Source organism: Pogonomyrmex barbatus, unplaced genomic scaffold (assembly GCF_055798465.1).
Source record: "Pogonomyrmex barbatus isolate J1 unplaced genomic scaffold, ASM5579846v1 scaffold23, whole genome shotgun sequence".
In the NCBI taxonomy this organism is placed as follows: Eukaryota; Metazoa; Arthropoda; class Insecta; order Hymenoptera; family Formicidae; genus Pogonomyrmex; species Pogonomyrmex barbatus.
The window spans coordinates 885,464-911,743 of NW_028297120.1; the positions used below are offsets into that span (position 1 = coordinate 885,464).

The 26,280-nt window shown below is 35.0% G+C and overlaps 1 protein-coding gene across 3 annotated transcripts in view; it reads left to right on the top strand.

The window, feature by feature from the left end:
- ec (ubiquitin specific peptidase echinus) overlaps positions 1 to 26,280 on the top strand; it is a 72,727-nt gene that overhangs the window by 22,848 nt on the left and 23,599 nt on the right. The window contains exon 1 of one of the 3 annotated variants that reach the window (XM_011634647.3): positions 24,657 to 26,250. The exons of the other annotated variants lie outside the window; for them this stretch is intronic. Coding sequence (XP_011632949.2) covers positions 26,200 to 26,250 — 51 coding nt within the window. The 5' untranslated portion in view covers positions 24,657 to 26,199. Of the gene's footprint in view, positions 1 to 24,656; positions 26,251 to 26,280 lie in introns of those variants that run through there. 3 annotated transcript variants of the gene reach the window in all.

The window sequence follows — 26,280 nt, forward strand, 5'->3', positions numbered from 1 at the left end:
ATATTTTATTGGAAATTATAAGAAAAAAAAAAACTTTCTGTAGGAAAGTGCATAAACTCTCATAAAGTTAAAAAAAAATTATAGACACACGCATGTATATATATATATATATATATATATATATATATGTATGCATATATGAATACAATCTCTAATGCACACTCTCTGAAGACGTAAACAGACGCCTTAACGTATGCAACCCGCCGAACGATCGTGCTGTTGAACTTTCTTGATGTAAGTAGGCGCGAACAAGCATATTATAAATAAAGTTAAAATCGAATCGGTTACAATTTAATTAAATAAAAATTTAATTAAGTAAAAATTGACAAAGTGTCAATTGAAATAATAATAAAATTTGGCAAGTAAAAAAATCTTTTTACGATATATTTGATTTGTTTATTTTAATTCTTTTTAAATGTGTAATAAAATTATTGTAAAAATAATCTAAAGTTTGAAAGTGAAAAATAACTTGTATCTGAATGATTAATATATATATATATATATGTGTGTGTGTATTCGCTTAAATAAAAATGCAAAAGTGGTCTTTAAACATTCAAGGGATGTCGCACATCCTTCTCCTTTGCCATTTTCTCTTGAGAACTTTTATGGAGTTTTACCGTCTGCGATTTATGAACACAAAATCTTTAAACTCGCCAAATCTTTAAACTCGCTGTCCTAAGAGGACTTCGAAGCGTAAATATTCATGACTGATAAATGACAGGACACGTGGAGATGGTTTCTTTCCAACCGGATCGTGAGATTGCTTTTAAACTTTCTCGTGAGTATTGATATTTCTCAGCCTTAAACTTCTCGCCTTTTGAATGACGAATTTTACAACATATGTAGTAACGCTACTTTTTCAGATAGGAACATTGACCACTCCATTCCAAAGTCAAGACGAAGAAGTCACGTTTATTCGTATTACGTATTAAGAAAAGTTGAGAGTGCCGCATTAAATATGATTTATTATCTGAACAAATTTGAAGAAGCAACTGCTTTAAACGCTCATACCGCCATAAAACGAGGGAAAATATTTTTTTTTTTTATTCATTTATTATACATAAAATTTTTTCTCAAAGAAAAAATAAGTAATTCTTAAGCTACACGTACACAGAGGAAACGATTTCTTTGGATTTAATAAATTTTATTAGATTCAAAGAAATTAATTTTTTTAAATAGTCCAAACAAATCAATTATTGATTCAACAAATTCGATTGGTTTTTCAAATAAATTGCTTTATTTTAAATAAAATATTTATTTAATAAATTATTTGAAAAAAGTAACGCTCTTTATCATATGTTTCAACAATATCAAAGAATCTCTTTCTTTCATTGAAATAATATTTAATCTAGCCAAGCAAAGTGTTATTTAGTTCAGAGATAAATTTTACTTCCTTTAAATAATAGTGTTTCTTCTATTAAACAACATGATACATTAATGATACATTAATGAAACAACAAAACTCTTAATTCAACAAAATAATGTTTAATATAAAATTATGTTGTTTAAATTAAATAAATTCAAATGAAACAAATAGAATTGCTAAATCTAAAGAAATCTTTTTCTCAGTGTATGTACCCACACAATTATCTCTGTTTCTTTTGTAACAAAACGATCGTATTGTTTAAAATTCGATCGTTTTTATTTTAAAAAAAAAAAAAAAAAAAAAAAAAGAAAAGAAGAAAAAACACGAGTACCAATTGAGGAGAACTTACATTCTGTTAGTGTCGACGAGATCTGATCGGTGAGGCACGCGTACCAATACTTTCTTACGTGACATGCGATACAAGTGTTTTAAGCGCAAAGCAAAGGGTGTGGTAACTCGTATTTTGTCTCGTGTTACGAATAGAAAATAAACAGACACGTGACAGCGTCGGCTTCCCCTCCCCCCCTCCCCCATGGTCAGTAGTAATAGGTTTACATTTGTGATGCGACCGGTACCTTGGCGTTGCCCATTAATTCCGCGATCGTACATCACGCGTGAAGGTGTCATTCGTGTTTTTTTTTTGTTTTTTTTTTTTTTTTTTTCCACAATTAACACGATCGATGGGCGGAAACCCACGAACGGAGATTGTTTAAGAGGGAGGGGGTGGGAGGCGGGGCTGCGTGTGCTATGTTTCCGGATATATGCGATTTTCCTCCGCGCAGCGTGATGGGCAGCGGCGTTTAATCGGCTTGTAAAGTTCCGAAACAGATTAATGGAAGCTGGGATTGTGCACTCAGCAGGCTGTGCAAGCTGTGAGGTGCGAGCTTACCTGAACGAAGCGACGATACGAGACGATGTTTCGACGGACTATCGCGTCGCTCGCTACGCAACAGTCTGCCGAGTGTTTTTGACTTCGTCCAAGGGCCTGATAATCGTTAAACGTCCCGCGTTATCGTTTATGGCTGGCAGCCACTGGTGAATAACGGCTTTAAACTCGCGATAAAAAAAATGCATACGCGTATCTGCGTTCCCCCAACCTCCTGGTGATAGTCCACCAGTGAGAATAGTGGCATAGCAGCATGAGGCGTGCGTCGATACTACGTCATTACTGTTCGAACAACAAAACGCTACACTGCGACTGTTCGACACGTGTGTTTTTACCTCCGAAGCTGACCCGAAGACCGCTATTAATTTATGAATTAATTTATGCATCAACGCTAGTGGAATACAGAGATAAGTAAATGGATGTGGTAAACGCATAATCGTTGAAATTTTTTTATTGTAAATTCGCAACAATATATATATATATATAAAATTTTTACATATCGGGATTAAAATGATTATGGAAGGCGTATCTTTTTAAAATTCTGATCGATTGCGCATGCTCTCCTTTGCGAAGCTAGATTTTACAAGCCGTTTTCTATCGCGTCGCAAGATGTTCAATGCACCGCGGTCATAAAAATCCTTGATCCCCTCGAAGAAATCTATCGAGCGGGGAAGCATTTCATCGTTGGACGATCACGATCGGTTCGGAACGCGCATAAAGCACTGGACGATCTCCAGAAGCAAATCGCAGGTTACGAGTACTCGAGAAGCGTACTCAAGAAGCTCCGGAGAGAGTAGGTTTAAAGTGCCTCTCTTCCAAGTTTCCAGATCACGAAAGGCTGATCTAACGCTTCCTCGTTGATGCCACCTTGAGGTGACGCGAGTGTCGAAGTTTATTGCTCATTTTCGTTTTATATTTTTATTTTTTTTTATAATAACGCGATAAAGCTTATTATTGCTGTAAAATCTTATTACAGTAATCTTGCACTTAGTAAATAGAATTTTAGGATATATAGAATTACTTCTGATTTAAATTTTGATACGCTGTCAAATGCGTATTCAATTTCCATGATGTTAAAATTATATGAACAAAATGACGAGGCTCTTGTCTTTGAGAAAATACTCTTCTTCTTTCTCTGTTAATCTCTGGTGACGAGATTATTCTCTTTCCGTTACGGATACGCTATAAAAAGAAGTGGAAGCAGTTTCTTTCTCTAGCTGTTTACCTAAATTACCATACATAACGGTGCTGCAATGTCCAAGTTATTAACGCTATTTTGTCATTTCTATTCTTTTATACTGATTTTTGATCTTTTTTTGATCTTTATTATTTTGTATATCTACGTTAAAAAGTTAGATTTATTAAAAAATTGCTTGTTTTATTTAAATTAAATAACTATCATGGTGCAAATACTTTTATATATATATATATATATATATATATATATATATACAAGACTTGAAAATTAATGTTTTGTTCACTGAAGATGATCAAATCTTTAAAAGTTTGATTTATATATTTTTTTGTTTATTAATACCGTATCGTTATTTATTATGAGAACACTCAACTTTTTTTTGCCTATAATAAACTGTCTATTATTATTTCTTTTGATGTTAATCTGTTTATCACGTCATAAACATTTTACATTTCTCCAAAATTTGTAACTCCAAATACGACGCGTATACAACCTGTATGATTCATCGAAAGTTAATATGAATCGTATACTATATGCGTGCAATGGTAATGGCATAACCTATTATTATTATTATTTTCGTAACATCTGTCAGGGGAACAACTTGTCGACTCGATCGAAACTTCCGGAGGCAATTAGACTATCCGTGTATTTGGAGCTGCATTCGCTCGTGCCGATGAATCGATTAGTGCCACCTGTCTTGATAAATTATATGATATAATATACTATTTACTAATTTAAATTTAATAACCGATTTTTAAATATTTTTTATTTGGTTAAAAAACATTTTTTTTCCCCATTCCAAAGTTTTGTGTTTTATTTTTCAATTGTGAAACTAATTTGAGTTTGACAGGTGTCTTTTAAGCTGATTCTTGCCATTAGATGGTAGCGATGTTAGGGATAAGTATAATGCGTACGGAGATTAAGACGCAACATTGTCTGGTCTTGTTTCTCTTCCCGGACGGATTCCGTGCCGTCGTCCTCGCGTTTTCCGCACCCACGCCAGCTCAGCCGAGGTTTCAAGGCTTCCCTGCGCGATCGCCTTCGTAAAGAGGTACAGTTTTCATTCTCACCGCTGTCAACAATAATCACAAGAGAGCATCGCTCAATATCGCACATTGTGTGTATTTATCGACACTCCCACTTGTAACGCATTAATTCAAAACGAAGGGCTTGCTCATATCCGTACACATCGCTGCGTTAATTAGTTCTCATCCGGTTGAATGAGTTTCCCATCCTAATAGACGCGACAGGCGTAAAAAGGGTGGAAAGCGACCTGCGGCGTCTTTCTTCAAGGATACACCTGATGTATTTTACACTTGTTCGCATTACAATGGTTTCCCAACGCGCTACAATGCGCTTTTCTCTTTTTACTTTTTATTTGTCGCACCGGTGTCACCGTTTGCAGACAGCGCTTCTGTTTTTTTTCACGATTTCCGTATTTGATGTGATCTAGTTTCTTCATTATAACGGTTATGAAAATATAACGTTGCCGTGAGTTGGAATAATAATAATCCAAATTTACATGATTAAAATTTAGATTATTTTAGATTCCCATATAAAGAACTTGCTAACAGAATATTTGCTAACCATATATGCTATGACTCATTTGTACGATTTGGAGACGACTTAAGGACTTCTCGGCTGTGCGAGTGGGGGACTTCCTGTCTCAGTTCCGTTGGAAAAGGAAGCGCCGAAACCTACGCGGTAATTCGAAGTCGAAGTCGAACAGACCGAATTTATCATAATTTTTAATTCTCCTTATATATTCGCCGTTGATATTTCATGATATGCTCCAAATGATGCGCATGAAATGATTGATTACGAAATATCATTCAGAGGAAGCACGTCTCTTTGAGGTAAAAACGGTGCTGTTATCCGAGATGAAAAAGGCCGTATCTTCCAGCTGCCGGCACGTGATCGATGTATACACCTGACCCGATCTTCCCTTCGGATTTAGCTGCGCGATTGGTAGAGCGAAAGTATAAGACACCAACACGTGCCATCCCTGCATCGGGACACAGCTGTTTCGATGATCCGCGTGATGCAGATGTACGCTCGGCGGTGTCAATTAAAGAGAATTAACTGGAATTTAGCGACCCTCGGCTATTTGCTTACCAATTATCTCATTTTTGCCAATTTTATGTCATCTTAATCTCAGTTGTATCTCCGCGTTCCTCTATCTCGATCGAGGTAGATTGGAGCGATGCGATTTTCACGAGATCTCATCTTCGCGTTTTTTTTTTTTTTTTTTGTTTTGTTTTGTTGTGACCAACCAAGTCAGATCCGATCGCAAAGTAAGGCTCTTCTTCGTAAGTACAGACAGGAGTGCCCGACAGGATCCCGTGATGTCACAAGTCGCTGGCCCATGAATCCGGGACTCGTTTCGGTGACAATAGAGCAAGACGCGATGTATATTCGTATATATCGAGGGTACGCACAAGTGAGAGAAGGGGGGGGAGTACCCTTGGGGGAGAGCACGCGTGGCTAATGGCGGATGGAACCTGCTACCACGCGATTCTGACAGCAGGTGTCTGGGAAGCGACTTCTCTGACTCATCGCCAGGTGATGTCTTCCCCCGTGCGAGGAGGAAGGAACCGGAAACTCGTTCGCAGAAGGCACAAACTGCCTCTTTCGCTTTCTTTCACGAGCGAAAGCAAAGCTTTCGTCGTTATTGCTCGTCCAGCTCCAGCTTTGATCTCGTGATCAGGAGACCGTGTCGCTACGAGTTCGCGCATCCTTCAAACTTTATTCGTTTCGCCACGGCTTATTTAACTTTACCTTGCCGTAGCCAATGTCGCTGCGGACGGATCTAATACTCGATTACTCGGTATATTTTATGGTTTTACTCGGGAATCACTATCACACGCAGTTTGCTACTGCGGTTATATGGCTAGACGACAGCGAAAGCTAAGCTTCTGTGTGAAGTAATCGAAAAAGTTATTAAAATAATTTTTGTAACATATTTTTTTACGCGGCGAGGGTGAAAAATTTTAATTAATTAAAGAATTTAATTTAATTTGATTGTTCTTCGTAATCGCGTATATATTAATATACGAAATGTGTAAAATTTTAAAAACACACAAATGAACCCTTTTTTTTTCTTCTTCTTTTTTTTTTTGTGAGATTACATTATCGCGCGATATAATTCTATAGGCCCTATAATTCTTCGAGATAACTTTTAATCACCAAGTGAGCCTGACGCGCGAAACCATAACCATCCTGGCACCTGGCAAAACTATTGGTTGGAAACAATAGTCGCTGGAAGAAGAAACAAAAAGGAGTAAAGGAGAGGGAAAAAAAAAGGAAGGAGCGAGAAGACGCGTATTAAGCAGACGATGGTAGGGATTAGGACGAGGCGAAGTCGGCCTAAGAAGGAGAACAGAAAAGGGAGCCGTGTCTAAGAAGAACCACCGTGTGGGAAAAGTCCGCGATGCGAGACTGAGAAACGCGTGCGTTCGATCGTAAGTTCGCACGTGCATGCGTGTGTGTTGTGCCTTACGCACGCACGCACGCACGCACGCACGCACGCACACGCGAGTGTGCCTCGCGTGAATGTATCTCGATCACCTACGCACCTACTTTTCTTTTCGCTCGTGAAACGCGCACTCCGTGACACACACGTCGTCATGTTCGTCAGATAGCATATGGAAATTGGCACTTGGTTGCAGGAAGCACGGGATAAATTAGCTGTTGATTTCTTTTTAAATTTCCACGGAACGAATTACACTTTCGACGAGCCGACGAGTCCGTGAAGGGAAGGGTGTCTGAAAGTAAAAATCCAAAGGGATTTATGAGAAACACTTTTAATTATCGATCTGTGATTAGTTCTACCTCTCTTTCCGGCTGCTTTGATTATTAATTTTTCTAAACTAAAATAAAAGTGAATACCACACTTTTGGTACTCTAGACAGGAGGTGACCTAGACGGTTTTTAAATTATGCTTGGTTTGTCAATTTGTCTATCTCGTGACGGGATATCTTATCTAAGTTTTACTCTTTATACCCGAGTGACTTCTTTAACGCGGATTAGTCTGTGAAATCTAACGCTTCTTGGTGCTTCGAAAGACTCGCTCGTCTGTAATACGGTCTAGGTTTTAGTAGACCAGAACCGTCTTGCTCATCTCGGGTTCTGGGAACTGGGAGAGTGTCTTGTCTGAATAAAAAATCAGAAGCAGAATTCACATGTCTCATCTAACACTAGCGAATCAAACTAATCGGGAATAATCTCGCTAATTAAAAATGCTAATAACACAATCGTATTTTCAATCCTTTACCGGGGACAATTAAAAAATTTATATTAACGCGACTTTTTTTTTTATTTGGACCGATGGAGGAAATTGGTTTCAACAAAAAATTTATTTTCATGATTTGTGTGACACAGGCGAATAGTTTACTAAGGCTTTGCTTTTTAGTCTTTCCGTTAGAGTTGAAAGGCGTTTGCAACATGTTCATTTCGCGCGACCCAGTTTCCATTGTTGAACGCTATTAGGATCATAATCGGCTCGCTCGGACAACAAACGACGTGGCGGAATACGCTGAGATCATGACGCATCGCCGCACATAACAGTCACTTGAGAGATTACCGTTTAATGTACTCGCGATTTATATAATCCATCGAGATCTTGAGAAATTTGCGTAACAGCGTAACAGTATTACTTTATACCTCCGGCGCTACCAGTGACGTCACCGCTCCCGTACTCCCACGTAGTCTCGGTCTCGATCACTATGATTTCATGCATGGGCGTATCCAGGATTTTTTTCGGGGGGGCGGGGGTGGAATTTCAATCAATTCTATTAACACATAAATAGCAATTTTTTGCGTTTTAATGAATTCTGCTTTCTTCCGGATATTTTACAGCTCAGAATATCTCCTCGCTCCTGATTTTGTGAGAAATGAGAAAAATATCAGATTTTGTAAGTCTGTAATCTTAATTTTAATTTTAACTCTTTTTTTTTTCAAAAAAAACAAATAATAAGGAGCATGTAAACACAAGGTTTAAGTGCGAAGTGGTACTTGATAAATAAAACATAATATAAAAAGTACAATAGAAATATATAATAGACTTTTTTTTTATTTTTAATTTCGGAGAGGGTTTGAACCCTCTCAAAAATTCTCCTCCCGCATACACTCACAATTCCATGAGTGATTGCCTAGAAGAAATTATGATAACGCGTGACGTGACTCATGAGTTTGATATGCTTGAAGAGTCGAGCTGTCGTCTTCCGATACCACATGATACCGACAGGTCGGAAATCCGCTTATCGCAGACAAGTGGTGATTTTTACGGACCGGAAAAAAGGATTTTCCTACAAAGAACTGTTGTTGTTCTTCTAACGGTTAAACCAACGACGTCCGTGCGCGCTTACGCGGAATCTTAACGTTTTAAACGGGAGCATTGTGGGCGCGGTCGCGTATTAGAGTGTAGTAGCGCTGCTAGAAGCGAAATGAAAAAAAAAAAAGGGGGGGGGGAGAAAGAAAAGAGCGAGACGGCAAACCGGCGCGGTTAACTACCGCTGATAGGCGCCTGGCTATCCGTTCTTGCGGTTCTTCCAAGTTGCACGGCCATTCGACGCATTCCTTCAGTCTATGGCATCGATAGCGAGGCACGCAAATGGAAGACATTTCCTCCTATTTTCCATTGATCGCCAATTTTTTTCTCGCATTTCTTTTTTTTTCGCCGATACGGCGATTAAGCCGTAATTTTCTTCTCGGCTGGAATTCTCTTACATTGAACGCGTCCTGCGTACGGCCATTTCCCGATTCTCATTGGTAGTGGATTATCGTGACGAAATCGCTACCAATTATCGTACCGTCAATATTGTTTCGTGTTTAGTTGCCCCAATGAGAGAATATCATACGATCGTACGTAGCATATTTACAATATTCAATATATAATTGGAGTTAGTTTATATTATATTATATTATATTATATTATTTTTTAATTAAATTAAGTTAATGGTTTATAAAATTATAAAATTATAAAATTATAAAATTAATTTAGTTACGTTAAAAGTTGCATGAAAACAAAAAGTTAACTCAGTTAAAAAGTTAACTTTGTTAAAATTAAAATTTAAATTAAGTTAAATTAAAAGTTACTTTAAAAAAAACATTATTTATATTAAATTAGAATGTTAAATTTGTTTAAATTAAAATTCTAGATAATGAAAGAATATGGATTATCAAATAAATGTAATATTTTATTTGTAAATTAAATGTTAGTTATTAGTTTAACTTTTAACTTTTTAAGTTACTATCAATTCTGCATATAACGCATATTTATTTCCATATTTATTTTATTATTTTGGATTAATGTTATATTTATGTAAATTGTTAAATTGACAAGTGCAAAATATTTATTATCAATATCAATTTTTATAAGTTTTTTTCAGAAACAGAAGGTTACATTTGTTTAAAGCTAGCTAGCTAGCTTTGACGTATGCATATTAAATATCCACGTCGAAGGGTAACGATTAATTCTTTCAGAAATAATAATAATAAATTCTTTAACGCTATGCGCGATCATCATTAGAAAATAAACATGCCTGGGGAAAAAGATAACGTCTTTGGTGGAACGCTAAGAATGTTGTAGAAAATTACCAATGTCTCTTCAATGTTTTCCTACTGCGGAACGCAACGTGGTAATGATAATGATTCGAAAAGCTCTTCTTATCCCGAGCTCGTGCCGGCCATTTCGCGCGAGTAATTCACCGCGACAAGGTACGAAGGGGAAGGCCCATTTTCGAAGAAGCCCCGCGGAAGAGGCTGCTCGTAAAGTCGTAAAATATGCAGTTAATGTGCACAAAGTGCCTCCCAACTTCTTTGTGGTTAAACTGAATGTCCAGATTCCTCCTTGCGAGCGTTACCTTTGTCTTGTTCTGCACAAAACGTGCAGGCTCATCTTAGATCTGAATGTTTCCCTAAGAAACGCTGGCGACTTCTCTACTTTTGAAGAGCATCAAAACAAGATCAAAATATAATCTGCGTTTGATATATGCCATTATTGTAGAATGGAACTTTTCGCAAAATTCGCTAACTTGGGCCTGTCCTCTTTTTTGTCCCGTACGGACGCTACCTCAAGGTCTGGTTATCTCTGACCTTACTAACGAAAAGTGCGAAAAATGTATTTCGATGGAATAAATAAATTGTTTTATTTAATTAAGATCGAAATATTTTATTTTATCAAGACGATCCTACATCTTATCTAATTTTTTTATATATTTAAAGAATTTTTCAAATTTAAATTTTCTACCATTAGCTAATCTAATTTAGCTTATAATTCTCATTGGAAATTTTTTCGATTCTTAATTATTTATTTTTATATTGTATATTAATTATTTATTTCAAATACCCTTTCGAGTATTTCTTTGCTCTAAATCTGTTAAAATTCTTTAATCGTTTAAACGCTAAATATGGAATTTTTTTTCTGGAAACAAATTATCTTACCCGAATCTTTTTAATTCTCGCCTAATAATGAAAGATATAATTACTTCTCTTTGTACGATACAATCTTCATACCACTACTTTATATTAATCCCTAAAAAATACAGATAGAGATCCAAATTATACCGCGTTGATACTTAATCAAAAGTGAAAAAAAAACGCCGTACCGCATTAAAGCGTTAACTCCTTCGAGAACGAAGAGGAGATGTGCGTTAAGGGGAGGAAGAGGAAGTGGCCAACGGCAACAAATACAGAAGTGAGTTTTGTTCTTAGCCTACCTCGGAGAGGCTCGTGGGCAGGTAAACACGCGTTCGTAAAAGACATTCTCGTGGGAATCCTCATGCATGAGAATCGTTAGTGCGTTGAATTAACGGCGGGCAGGTAATCATCATCGTTGTAATTTTGTTGCTCACACGACTCGACGTAACCGCACGTACCGTCGCTTCGCCATTACTGACGATTTGGTAAGGTAATGTAACGCGATAATGCACCGTTGATAGTGTAACAAGGTTTGCGCTGGATCATCATCATTTTTATACCTTCTTAGCGTTAATGCGCCACCGACGATAATCAGAAATCAAGAGCGCCTTCCGCTCTAATTGTCGTAGAAAAAGTAGTATCGCATTGTACAACACGGTCAGTCACGATCTATTGCTATTTCAAATTGCTTGATTTTCGTAACGATGGAGGATGGTTACGATCGTAGTATTTCATTAACAAATTTATACCGTGTGTATTTTACTTACGAAGACACGTTACGTTTTTATAGGGGGTACACTGTGTTATCAATTAATCAACCTCCAGGAAAATAAAGCCAGTATCGCGGACACGGTGGCTGCCTCACGTGGGAGTAATCGTCTCGAAGAAGTCTGGAGTCTTTAAGCCTGATGTCTGAGAATTGCTTCCTTTGATATATAGCATAGTGACTCATTGCAGTAACATAATAACCTTTGGTTTTCTATTTTTCTCTTGTCTCTACTACTCTACTACTCTTAAATAGAATACGACTTATTATCATAATTTAATGAAATAACAAACAAGATAAGATTCAAAACAAAATAATTAGAACAAAAGAGCATAAAAACTATGTAGGATTTGAACTGAACATTGTAACATTTAAAAAACTATAATAGACTTTTTATATTTAATATACATACATTTAGTTAATATATACATTTTATATTTTGATGCTAATCTGATTGACCAAATGTATTTTTCGTTGCGATTTAATTTAATGTTTTAACGCATTGGAGATGACCTGAAATAATCTGAAAGCATTTTCTGTACTTTTAAATATTGTCTTCTATTACAAACAATGTTCAACATTTAGATTCTGCGTAACTTACATGCTCCTTCTCTCTAATTATTTATTTCTAATTTAATGAGAAAATAAGCATCAAATAAAAATAAAATTTATTTCTTAATTAATATATAATTAATACAGATAGAGATGACAAATGTTCATGAAGGATCAAAATTAAAATAGAAAAATAGAAGGCTTTCTTAATTTTAAGCAATTTTTATCTACTCACAAAAAAACTTACGTTTCTTGATGAAAAGAAAAATGAATAATAGCTTGACTAAACGAGATAACCTCGTTCTTAATTGAGACTAGAAGAGAGATTTCCCTGCGTGATGCGATAACTAAGGGGAATGCAAAAGCGAGGATGTAAACGAACGGAGGAAAAGGCGGCAAAATGAAACAAAAAGAGAAGCGCCATTATTAGCTTTTTATGCTGATAATTGAAAAGCGGAATAAACGTTTAATTAATCTATTAAATTCCGTAAACGCAGAAATCTCATATGATTCCGCAATTATTTGTCAAATTCTAATAAATTTTTCATAGATTTAGAATCAATCAATAATTACCGCTTTATTAAGAATATAATATTTTATTTTATTTAAATTCGAAAAGATGAAATTATTAATATACAGCCTTCTACAGCGTTGTATGATGATTAAATGCGATGCGGAACGGTGTATATTGCGCCAAACAAAAGAAGAATCCAAATATCCAGTAGGGTATTATGATTCCACGGGAGAGCATCACACTTTATACTAGTCTAGTATCAGGGCCAATCGGAGTACATGTCGGGAACCCCGATATTATTAAGGCACACTTGAAACGCCAAGTCCCACGTGGCTCAGCCACCGTGACCACGTGGTAGGCAATGGTATAGTAAAATGCCCACGAGATAGGAAAGATGGTGGTTGAATGGGAGACTAAGTCGAAAGGGGGCAGGAGAGTGTGGAGGTCAGGTTAAACCGGAAGCCGCCACCGGAACAGCTTTTGCCTCGTAGGTTCACATGGTCGACGTTTTCATTCGCAGAGGTCAAGATAATTTTCTCGTGTCAGTGCTCGCATCAGATAAAAGTAGTTTTGCGTCGATGCTTATTGTCTTGTTCTTCTTCGAGTTTCCAGATTTGCTCCAAGAATTGCCAGAATTTATTATTTGAGATATTTGATTCGTCTCATTGAAGGTTATTTTTAAGATCACTTTCTACGTTTTCAAACGTTATTTTTCCGCAAATTAAAACGTCCCTTTTAATCGATTCGAAATAAATAAATGTTTATTTTATGAGTTAATATGTGTGGATTTGTAACATTTATATAATTTTTATCCTGTAAAAAGAGGAACACTCGGAACTTATTTGTGAAGAATATCTTTTACAAGTATTCTTTGAATATAATAATTGTTATGTTGGGATTACCGTTCGAAACGACTATCTAAAAGTAAAGTAAGAAAATAAAATTCAGGAGATATGTCAATCCAAGTTTAAGATAAAATCATGTGTATCTTCATTCGTGAATAATTCTTGCGATTTATCAAATAAAGACCCGTACAGCTATATGAATATGAGACAGCAATATATGAACAAGTTTATACATGTATATGTATAATAATATACTAATAGTAATATACTAATAAGTTGTATTCTGAAAATGATGCTTATGTATCAAAATCAAGATTTTATTTGTATCAAAAATTGTTTGAGAGTAAATCAAGTATAAATGAATTTATGTATTATTATATAAATTATATAATAATAATTATTATTATTATAAAAGATATAATATAATATTGTAAAAGATAAGATATGTTAAATTTTGTATGAAATTTATGTGAACATTTCTCTTTAAACAAATAATATTATATGGTCTTGTAGCGGTTTATTGCATTGAACTTATAATAAATTGTTATTTTTATTATAATTATTATAAAGAGAGATAAAGGAGCATAATTAATTAAAAATATTAAAATTAAATACTATAATCTAATAAATTAAAAGAATAAGAAATGAGATAAAAACAGTTCTTTAATATAAATAATAATCATTTAGCAAATCAACAATTATTTTAATATAAATTTTAATAAAAATATTAAATTAATTTGTAATAAATGATGTAATAATTTAATTTGACAAGTGACAAATGTAATTTAGCAAAAAATTAGTTCACTTAATCATTTTATATTTTTATTTGTTTAATTCTTGTATTTTTTACATTTAATTTGTTTATTAATATATTCTATGTAGTCTAGATATTTAATGGAGCCTGAAAATGCAACATCGTTTTGTTTTATTTAGTTTTGTTTATTTAGTTTTGTTCCTACAGATAAATGCGATATATACCGTGAGAAATATATTATCAGATTCATGGTTATTAAGGATAATGATCTGTAGAAAATTATTACGACCGATGAAAATATATCTACCATTGTCTTCACGAAATTAACACCAATAAGAAAATTTAAGAATGTATGTTTATAAATAACTTATACGAAAAATATTTTAATAATTTTAATTACATTTAATAATTTAATAATTTTATTAAAATATTCTTTTTATTATATCTGCCTTTATTAAAATATAGATCTATCTTGCCTATTAACTTAATGCCTATTAACTTAATTAAATCTCCCAAGATATTAAAATGATACTCCAAAAATAATATCAAACAGCAGATGCTCGTTATGAACTCAAAAAAATTCCTTTTAGGTAATTTAAAAAGGATTTTATAGAAGTATACATTTTGATTTTTATAGAGTTATCGACTTAAATCGAAAATCAAAGAAAGAAGTACTTTTTCTATTTGTAATAAAGTCAAAAAGAATTGTTCACCCGCGAGTAGTACGTGGCACTGTCGACAGATGGATGTGGCTGAGTTCCATTTCTCGTAACTAAAACGTCATACAAAATAGATAAAAGATACTACATTGTCAGATTTCTTATTGATTTGATCTTTTCAAGTTGTGATGAGGTAATAATGAAGTAATATCCCAAAATTTTGGCATCCCCCATCATGCCTTGTCCATAAAATTAGTTTCCAGGATAAAATAAAATATTTTGACAATACAATTTGATAGTACAATTAGTTTTACGTAACAATTTAGTAGGGACCTAATATTTCTCCGAAAGATATATTGAGTATTTATTAGATATATTATTTAAAAATTATTTCGATTTCATTACGAATTATTATAGATTATCAAAAGATTTCCTTTTGTACCTGAAAAAGAACCCAGAATTGGTGACATAAAAGTGAAATCTTGTGGAATGATTTTAAGATCAAAAATAGCATGCGAAAGAAATACATTTCATAATTTTGGGATTCAAAATAAATTATATTTTTGAATTCTTTGCTAGTCTCTGCTATTCTAGGACATCTTCCGTTAAAACAAGTCAATTAATTCATATAACAGTAAACGGCCGGAAATCATTTTGCCGTTAATACTTTCAGATGTGTTTTTTCTTTTTAATATTCAAAATAGCCTCAAGTGGAGAAATGGATTGTCAGGATGAAGCTATCTAGGACTTGGCGATGTTGATTTAAATGCCTCGTGGCGTGCGAACAGGTGCACGTATTTGAAGGTATTATAGTTGCTGCAAAGAGAGGAGAGGCATAGCCTCTATTAGTAAGTAGTTCGAAGTAGAGAATCTCAATATCGATAAGCGAATACCAGTGATAGTATGTGTAGGTATGCGTAGCCACACCTTACACGTGCAAGCAATGCGTGATAATCGTAAATCGTTACATTTCAGACACAACTCTTCACTTTACACTATTATTTTTTTCTTCTCAACAAAAGTTACAAAAGTATAGTAAATTTCAGTTATACTAAATTTTTATTTATATTATTTATATTATTATATTAAATTTTTATCTATTACATATTATATTCCATTATTATATATATATATATATATATATTCCTGTTTATTATTATATTTATATATTATTATTTCCATATAAAAAAATGTTCCATTCTATTCATAATACTTCGAATCGTTTAGATAAGCTCTTTTCAGCTACTGTTTTGTCCCTCTTAAAGAAGAGATTGTTCTTATCGAAGAGATACAACAGTAATATTGTTTATCAATACTACAAGATTACATATTTAAAGTTAGATTACGTATTACAATACATAATCTCACTATAAACAATCTCCTACGATACGTGACTCGATATCGAGACGCGCACGTGCTCCTGCGTTCGTATATGTCGTGCATGTAATATTTAGGTACCAGCTGTGAGTAGTACTACGATCACGTACACCACGATTCAAAATGGCGACGGCGGGTCAACATCCTCCCGCTCTGGAGAACATAGTCCTGCGGAAAGCGGGCTTACAGCCGTTGTACAGTGGCGCCGCCGAGCAGATCTTTTTAACGAAAACTGGTTTGTGATGCTGCGACCGTGGACCACTCTCGCTCACGTTTCGTTTGACCTCGGTTCACGTCTGTAGAGAGGAACAAAGAACCGCTCACTCGTATATCGAGGAGAGAGCTCCTTCGAATATTGTTCCAAATCTTATGCGAACGATGAAAGATTACGGTTTTATTTTGAAATTTGGATAATATTAAGAAAAGTGTATTTTTAAATAATATAGAATATAATCATGTGCAAACAATGGAAATCAGTTAATATTTATTATGAAATAATAATTGTAATATGGAAATGTTAAACAACTGATTTGGCATGATGTACTCGAAAAGAGATGTTTAAAAAGGAAGATTTTTAAAATATTTCTTAGGATATTTTAATTTTCAAGAATAAATGGACTTCTTGTGATAATAATATCTTGCGCAACACGGCGGTCCAACAAACCATCTTCCCGCCATGATAGCCGGCGTTGAAATCACCCCTGGTAAATTCGCGGGAACCGCGCACCAATAGAAATCTTTCCCGCGCTGCCATTGTCCTTGAATGTATTTTTCACGAAAAGCAAGAGCGACGATGAACATCATTCCATGAAGTTACTGAGATATTTATCCCTCTTGCAATTCTTACTTACAATACAGTGTGTAATAATATATTTTATAATAGCCAAGTGTGAAAATATACTTCTTCTTTGATTTAATAAGAAAATTATTTGATATTATTGATTTATCTCTTTGTGACTTATTAAATTTATCTTCATATTTTATTTTATTTAATTTTATCAATAATACATTGTTTAATAAAATATGACGATAGTAATTAATTAGGTTCTTAAACGAGACTTCAAGTCTTACAAATAAATATTTTAATCTTGATGCCGTTCTATCTGCATTCGCAAATATTGTTAAAACTTGATAAGTAATACATTCGCTAATATTGATCATGCAAAATCATCCGCGAGTAAATTTTCAATCGATTGACGGACAATGAATGCGAACAATCGCACAATGGAGTATTCGAGTCTTACCGTGAAAGAGGAGAACGCGGAGTCAGATAGCGACGAGATATATTTATTTAATATTTATAATAATTTGAAACGAAACGTGAAGAGCATATTATGAATGACAACTAATACTTGATAGCTACATCTATTTGGTCTCTTATACCGCATAAAATTGTTATTCCTGTTTAGTTTTACGATAAAAGGAAAGGAATCTCTTAGCGATGATGATCGTTTCTAATCTAAAGAGAATAAATTCTAAAGGAGATTCCGGAAATTTGTTCGCTTTCTATCGAGAGAAGATATTTACATATGCAAACATGTTTCTTGACAGATAAGAAGAAATTGTGTGTAAACAAAATTGAAATCAATTTTATTAATTTTATACCTTTATTGCGCGTAAATCTGCCTTTTCCTTGAAATGAATGTTGTTGAAGCTGCAAATTCAAGGAAAAGACAGATATACGCGCCATAAAGGTATAAAATTAAAATAAAATTGATTTCAATTTTGCTTACACAATTTCTCCTTATCTGTCAAGAAACATGTTTGCGACTATGATTTTATGTCAAGCGATGCATTATTTTCGTATTCAGGAAACATAGTTGCTTTCCTGTGGACCACCTCCGAATTGTAAACATGGAACTGCGCAGGACAATTTGACGAATACCGTCTCGACGACGACGATACAATACACTTTTACTCCAGTTTAAATCGTGAAACCGGTTCTCTCTCTCGTAACAGGCCACGCTAGCCTCTTTTACTACTCATATATACAACTTCACTCCGTCTTGGCCTCTTGGAAAAACCGGTTCTCCGTTGACTCTCCTCTCACATATCATCTCTCCTTCTCTCTCTCTCTCTCTCTCTCTCTCTCTCTCTCTTTCTCCCTTTCTCTCTGTCTCTTTCCCTTTCTTTCTCTTCTTTCTTCTTTTCTTTCGGGTAGTACGGTCTCCTGCAAGCTACACGAAAACAACGGGTTTTCTCCTCTCCGCTGGAGACTCGTGATGCGGTTGTGGTTCCTCTGATATGCGGTTAAAATGCATGTCAGCTGTATTAACCTGTCTATATTAAACTCTCGTCCTCCTTATGCTATTGCAAACAGCCTACTTCCAACAGTCGATGTTTTATCTTTGTTAATGCATCGATGATTTATTTTTCATTAGGAATAAAAAGAATTGATTGCGGATAATTAAATAATATCTCAAATATGATATGTTTCGTGCATCCTTAGAAATGTCGCGGACAACTGACTGACAAAAATCCGTCCTCCGGACACCGATTTAATCTATGGGCGTATTAATATACAATGAATTCTTGCTACGTTCTCCGGGGGGGGGGGGGGGGTTGAATACTGGAGCGGAATACGTTCACCTGGAATATCACGTGAACCGCGCACGCGGTTGCGCATTGCAAAATGCGCTTTTTGCGCAAGTTCCGCTCTTTCGCTCGTTCAATTCAGACATTTTCTCGATACGAACGTCCCGCCACGACTGGCATTAAATCAAACGATGATTCTGCCTTAATCCCGACGTCCCGTCACGTGCGTATAAACGTCGCCTCGTTGATGCCGCCTCATAGACGGCATCGCCATCGTAACGGCGTAGAGGAAACCAGTTTTGCCCTCACGCTGCCGCTCTCTTCGCTTGCTCTTCGTGGCATTTTGTTCTTTTTTTCTTTTTCTTTTTTTTTCTTTCTTCTTCGTCGTCGTTTTCTTCTTCTTATCGCAGTGAACGGCGCACGTGCGAGTAGCACCTTGGAAAGTGGAGAAGCTAATACTCCACACGAAGAAGGGGAAAACAATAGGATATCATAAAGCCTCCAAAAATCGACTTGCAATGGAATAATAACTCTTGCTTACATTGCTTTTCAAATTTCTTTGAAGAAATGCTGGTGTCCATTATAAAATAAATGTCATCATTAGAAAATAAATAAATCGGAATTTTCTTTCTCCTTGTTTACGAATGATTTAGGGTCTTTTTTTTAGTAATTTAGAACTTTACATTGATTGAACTGTATTCCGCGATTAGAGTTAGGCCGATATTCGATAGTCTATTCTTATATTTAATATCATCTCGAGTAAGCTTGTATGGCCATCTTGTTGAATAATAATCTTAAGACAATCCTAAAGAGCTCTAAGAACTGACTGATGAATACTGGCTTTAATGTCACTAGCTTTTAGTTTTTAGGTTTGAATCTGCAAGAGCGTTGACTCGATCGTAATGACCGAGTTGTGAATCTCACTCGGATGATGATCAATGAGTTTATCCTTTTTCTCGGTAATAATTATGTCGATTGCCTTGGGCTTGTCGTGATCGGAATTCGCCCACTAAAGCTTGTAGGAAGCGATCGAGCTGCAGGTGCGCGTAGATGCAATGATTGCACTTTCCCCTTACCTCCATACAATTTGATATCAATATTCTTCTTGGTTCTTATTTCCACTGGTTATTATTCACAGTTATAACACGTGCGTGTTACTTCATGATGCGGCGTAATAACAACATTAGCGGTGGCTTTTAAATTATCAAAATGTTTTCTCAATTCGCAATATATATATATTTACGATCGTTGTAATTTAATTATTGAATTATTTTAATATAAATATAAATATTGGATATAATATATAAATAAATGTAATCGAATATCAATATCTTCAATATATAATATGTTTACCGGAAGGACCGCCTGGTGAAAGACCTCGATCGGGCAAACAGAACGTTGCAGTAACGAAAAATAAAATTAACAGAAGAGGCATTTATTAAAAGCAATATTGTTGTAAATAAATTATATACAAATTCACAAAATAACTTAATTTAATTTTACATAGAAAAATAGCGATGTGTCAAATTTATTCACGGTGAGAGAACATATCGGATGCTAGCGGTTTCTTTTCAGGCTGTTACCTTCTTGTGGGAAATGCCCGTGCATTCATTTGCCTAACTACTTTCCGGAAACGGCCAAACCAGGCGAGCTATGCAATCTCGGGTCTACAGTTATAGCAAATTTCTCGCATATGTATTTCGCAAGAATCGTTCTGGCCATCTAATCTATTTTACGAATCTGTTTGTATTTTCTTATTGAGCATCGGATTTCCATTAATTTTCGCAAGTAGATCTCCTTTTTCGTATAAAAAGCGCGAATACAATTTTCCAAACGTGCGTGTATCTTTTATTATTACCACCCTATATAATGTGCAAAACAATTTATTCTGATTTTTATTATGATATTTGTTGTGGAGTGTTAAAAGAATTTTCAGCGAAATAACCGTATCATTTTATACTTGAAAGATTTATGAAACTGTAATCTTGCAACTGATTAGATTGTTGCACTTCCTTCTCTTGCGATGTTTATCCGCGGAATATAAATACAAAATTAAGAATCTACTCTCGTGACATGCTTGATTACAATTAATATTATCTTTAGTCTAATTCTTGAATCTATTTTCTCTCTTCATTCCTCATCCTCAAACGAATAATTCCAGCGTTTGGCCTACAGTGCTTTCTAAAGTATTCTATTATAATTTACAAACAAACTACAAACAACTACGAACTAATTTCTTTAGAAAATACTTTTCTCTATAATTTTCTTAAAATATAATACGTACGATGCCGTCATCGTTTTTTTTTTTCCCACTGGAAATCTTCTATCTTTCACGCGACAACGAGACCACTTTGACTGTTGTTTCAACTTTTGGATTCGCCTTTTACGATCTAGATTTTGCTGGATGCTGTAATGAGATGACGGCGGAACGAATACGAATCGTCGACGGGGATAGCATCATCTTCAATGAGGTTGCATAAATCGTGGAAGATGAACAGTCTACCGCCGCGCCGCGCTGTGATGGCATTCTGCGTTCTGCGCGTTTCACGTGAAATCCTTTCCTTTCACCGAGTGACTCGATCACGAAGATCGAGAATGCGTGGCTCATCTGCCTCGAGGTTGACATTTATCCGCTTTGTAACATGATTTATCGCCAGAAAAGATCAGTCAAATTCGAAATTTATCTATATCTATATTCATACAAATATTAAAGCTTGTTTTAACAAATTGATTCGCCAGAAAAATTAATTATTAAATAAAATAAATTCGTTTTTTTTTTTTTTGTTTGATCAGTCATTCCATGTAATTGTAATGTTTTAAAATTAATTTAAAAATGCATGTTGAGCTTATATCTTCCTTATTTACAACTCGTCAATAATTATTCCTAATAATTCATCATAATTATAGTCATTATTTTTGGAGACTATGAGAATCAAACAGATTGAAAAGTTTCGCGCCTTAGTCGCGCCGACTGAGAATTTTTTTATCGTAATCTGACGATAACCAGACAGATTAAGATTTCTCTAAAGCTATCGCTCGTGTTGCAGACTCGAAACTAAATACTCGAGTGCAATTGGAGCTCGTCGTTTGCGCCCGTATCATCTCGGTTAAGAAATTATCCTTAGACGTAGCGAGTTAGATCGTCAACTACGAAATCACACATCGCCGAATACGATGGATGATATTTACGCTTCCCTGATCGTTGGCGCGCACCTGAGGCTACCCTTGATCCACCCCAACTTAGACTATTTAGACAGCCCACCGACTTCAGGTTCCTAAAATGCAGCAGGTAGTCTCCGACGACCCTCACGTTGAGTTTTGAATACTTTTATACCTGCGCCTTTGTATCTCTACTGGCTTATAGACCTTCCTTCCCCTTCCATCCCTTAAGTCGCTTGTACGAATGCAGCAGGAGTTTCGTTGCACCTGCAGTATATTCGTAGTACGTTTTTCAAAATTTTATCGAAAAACATTTTTAACACGTAGAAGGCAATTGTTCAAATTTTAGATTTGATTTTAAATTTATTATTAAAAGGAAAAATTTGTTTGGCATTTATTATTATATAAAAGAAAGATTCGTTACAACATACTGGCTATTATTTGCATTGCACATTAAAAGATAGCAAATGTACTTGTAAAATTCTTAGCAGAATATGAAAATATCGGTCTTAGTATATCTAAAAAGTGCATAACTGCACTTTAATAAATATACTTTATAACTATATCCTGGAATTAGACTTCCTAGAATTAGATTCTTTAACATGACATTTTGAATCAATTGTCAATGGTAAATAGGTAAGTCATTTGATCTTCAGGAACTCACTGACGTTTCTTTCTCGCGCTTTCACGCCTACGTGAACATTTTTCCGGTGGGAAATCGCGTCCAGTGTGAAGTCGTTTCGTGCCTCGAGTCGAACAATTGAATCTTATGCGATGCTTGGAATGGCCCGTTTACCAATGTGAAACACGATGATTTAAGAAGATCTTTAAATAATAGACTGCTGACATTTTAATAATGACATTTTCCGATCACCTCTTTGCGAAACAATATCTTTATTTTCTATTCTTATAGAAATGTGTATTAATCAGTTAAAGTATTTTTGTTTCTATCCGAAAAACTACAAAATGTATCTTCGTTGCTTGTAGAGAAAGAAAAGAATAAATTTCTTTACACTTATTAATTAAATCAGTATTTTTTTGAAATTATAAAAACTCTCAATAATATTGATTGCTGCAGATATTATTTTTTTTTAATATTATTCTGAATTATTTTAAATTTGAAAACGCAGGGAAAAAGTTAGCAATAATAATAAAATATGTATGAAGAATGTTTTCCCAAGATCAGAAGATAATGTTTTGAAAATGTTTAAATTGGAGAACGTCCTTTCAAAAGATATATATCGGGAATGAGATTCACGGTCTTCTTTATTTTTTTTTTTTTTTTTTTCGAGTTTCGTTTTTCCGCAAGGAAAGCTCTTCGTCGCCATGGTTCACAAGTAGAATCTGGAAATCTTCAAACGCTCCTTCGAGTCCCTTTTATGTTTGAGAACGTTTTAAACTGATTAAAGTGGAGCAATAGCACGTCCAACACATAAATATATACAGAACCAACACAAAAAAAAAATCAATATTTTGTATTATGGTAACTTTCCATTGATATTATTTTGCACTTTGCAAAAAATACTCATGCAAGAATGAGCACACATATACTCGCTCTCTTTTATAGATTCTATTTCTATTTTTATACTATACTACACGGAATTAATTTATTATTATTATTAGAAATTTTATTATTTTAGATCTTTTTTCATTTACATTTATAAAATTTTTCTTATAAAAAAATCATTTGACGTTTGATATTATAATAATAATGTTATATTATAATAAAAAAGTTTGCTCTATCTTTTATTAAATTCTCAACAAACAGCTAAATAATTTTATGAAATAAGATTAGCCTTTAATTAATGTATATAAGCCTTAGATAGTATAGATTTATTTATGTCGTATGATTAACAAAGAATATCGACGTTTATCGGCGTTCTATTGTCTTCTTTGTGTATGCTGGAAGTTATTAAGTAACAGGCTATTAAGTAACAGTGAATACGGCGCCATGCAAATCAAATTCGCGTGGGTGTTAAGGAAATCAACCGATGTCACATCTACATGATCGATTTATGAGTAAAAACAGTTTAAGCAGTTAGACCACAGTTTTGATCCTGTAAATTCGGCATGCTGCCGAACGACTTACATTTCGACATAAATAACGACGATTGCGGCTCGACTAGAGGCTCGTATTTTTTTTTACTTTTCAAATTTCTGCTATGTACATTTGTACAAAAATCTTTACGCTTTTACACGCGATATTGTCATGTGTTCACCGTGCTCGCGGTTATCACACGCATTTAGTGTTTCTTATGGGAAGTTCAGTTTAAGTATATTTGTGTGCACAATGCAATTGCGCTACCGTGGGCCCATACGCGCACTCTGTTGCAATAACTGGTAATAACTCCCTGCCTTTCTTAGCCGTATTGTGTAGGCACTCGAAAAAATTCGCACGCGTGTATCGATTGCTATCGAAGGTATGACCATATGTAAACGTGTTCTGTACGGCAAAAACAGATTCTCGTGCCGCGCCATTATTGCGTGGCAGCTCTTCTGCCAACAGCTGCTCTCTCTCTCTCTCTCTCTCTCTCGCGGCATTGCAATTTAAAAGGCAGTATTTTTGACAAATATTGTAATCATCTCGATAATCGTTATTACAATGGACGATAATACTTTTACGGCAAAAGAACACTTTCTCTCCCTCTTTCTTTTTTTTTTTTTCGTGTACGAAATATTTTTGAGACGTAAAATGTAAAATGTAAAAGAAATATATACTTGTTATATTTATTAATTAATTAAATATTAAATTTTTCATATTTAATTAATAAAATAAGTAGTAGCCTATTGTGTATTTAGAGAGAAGTATTTATGTGAGAACGTGATTCCCCTAAATTTATTTAGATTATCTTTCATATATCGGATACCGGACACCGGACTTAAAAATACATACTAGTCTTGAGGGGGAAAGAGAGAGTTCCCAAATCGCCCGTTCATTCTTTCCCGAATCAAATTGCGTAACGATCTCTCGTAGCAGCGTAGCGTAACGTAAAACGTTGTCAGTCCCATGACTCCCTCTCCTCATCCGATTCTCTCATTCGCCATTCCCACTCTTCACTTTTTCTCCTTCCTTTTCCCCCGTACCGATCCTCTTCCGCAGCACTTTATATATCGCTGTTTCCCCCTTTCCGCTCCACCGAAAACCTGGTCGCTCCACTCTAAAGCCGCTTACGCTCTCCTCGTCCCTCGCTCAATAGGCCGACTGACCCCGGGCCCTCTCACCCACGCTGCAACCTCGTAGTAAAAATGCTTGCCGACGCTTGTGTGCACTGTAAATGTGTTAGGATCGGATTCTCATGATTCTATTCTTAGACCAGTTTTACCAGATGATAATATTTATGACAATATCCGCTTAAAATATTGTTATTTATTCCTCATTGATACTTTATCTTTTATCTCTTTTCTCTCTCTTTTCTTATTGTTTTTTTTTGTCTCTCACATAATATGTTAATATACAGATTTATATTATTTATATTAACGACAAAATATAAGAATTGATTTATGTTTTATCTCTTTATGATTATGATATACTTTCCGGAGAAAAACGTATAATGTAATCGAAAGTTAATATAATATAATTTATTTTTTGTTTTAATGTTATTAACGATCTTCAGAAGATGAGCCAAGGCCATAAATATATACGGCGTCATGCATTTGAACAAATTAATAAAAATTTACTGCACATATATCGTATATTTACTAAAAAATAAATAAATAAATAAAATCGGGAAACCATTTTTAAATAAATTCACGCGAATGGTTTTTCGATGCGCGCGAGAAGGATGCGTCCCTGTGAGGTCCTGAACATCATACTACAGCGTACTATACATCGTACTATAGTAGGTACGTGCGGGCCCACGACCGCGTTCGCCGGTCCCCGCTCGTTTTCTTACCTGCTCACGAGAGTCCCGTGTGGCGTTGCCATCGCTGTTGAGGTCTCCCGGCGCCGTTCGGGCATTGTTGCATCGACGCCCGCTTAAGAGAGTATCCTGTATGTGATCGCATCGCGCTTTACGTTTCCCTCGCTATTCTCAATTCAGTGCGTAATGTACAGTGCAATTCGTTATCGGTGGAATTGTCGATAATTTTGCGAATGTTTCACCACGGATTTTCATGAAAAAGTAACGGTGAACAAATTGTTCCTGTAAATTGGAGCAAGTCAACCAGCCGCTATGAAGCAGGATCAGAGGCCGCGAAGGCAGGCTCTCTTTCAGATTGCCAAGGTTTGCTCTCACGGTTGCTTTTCCCTTTTC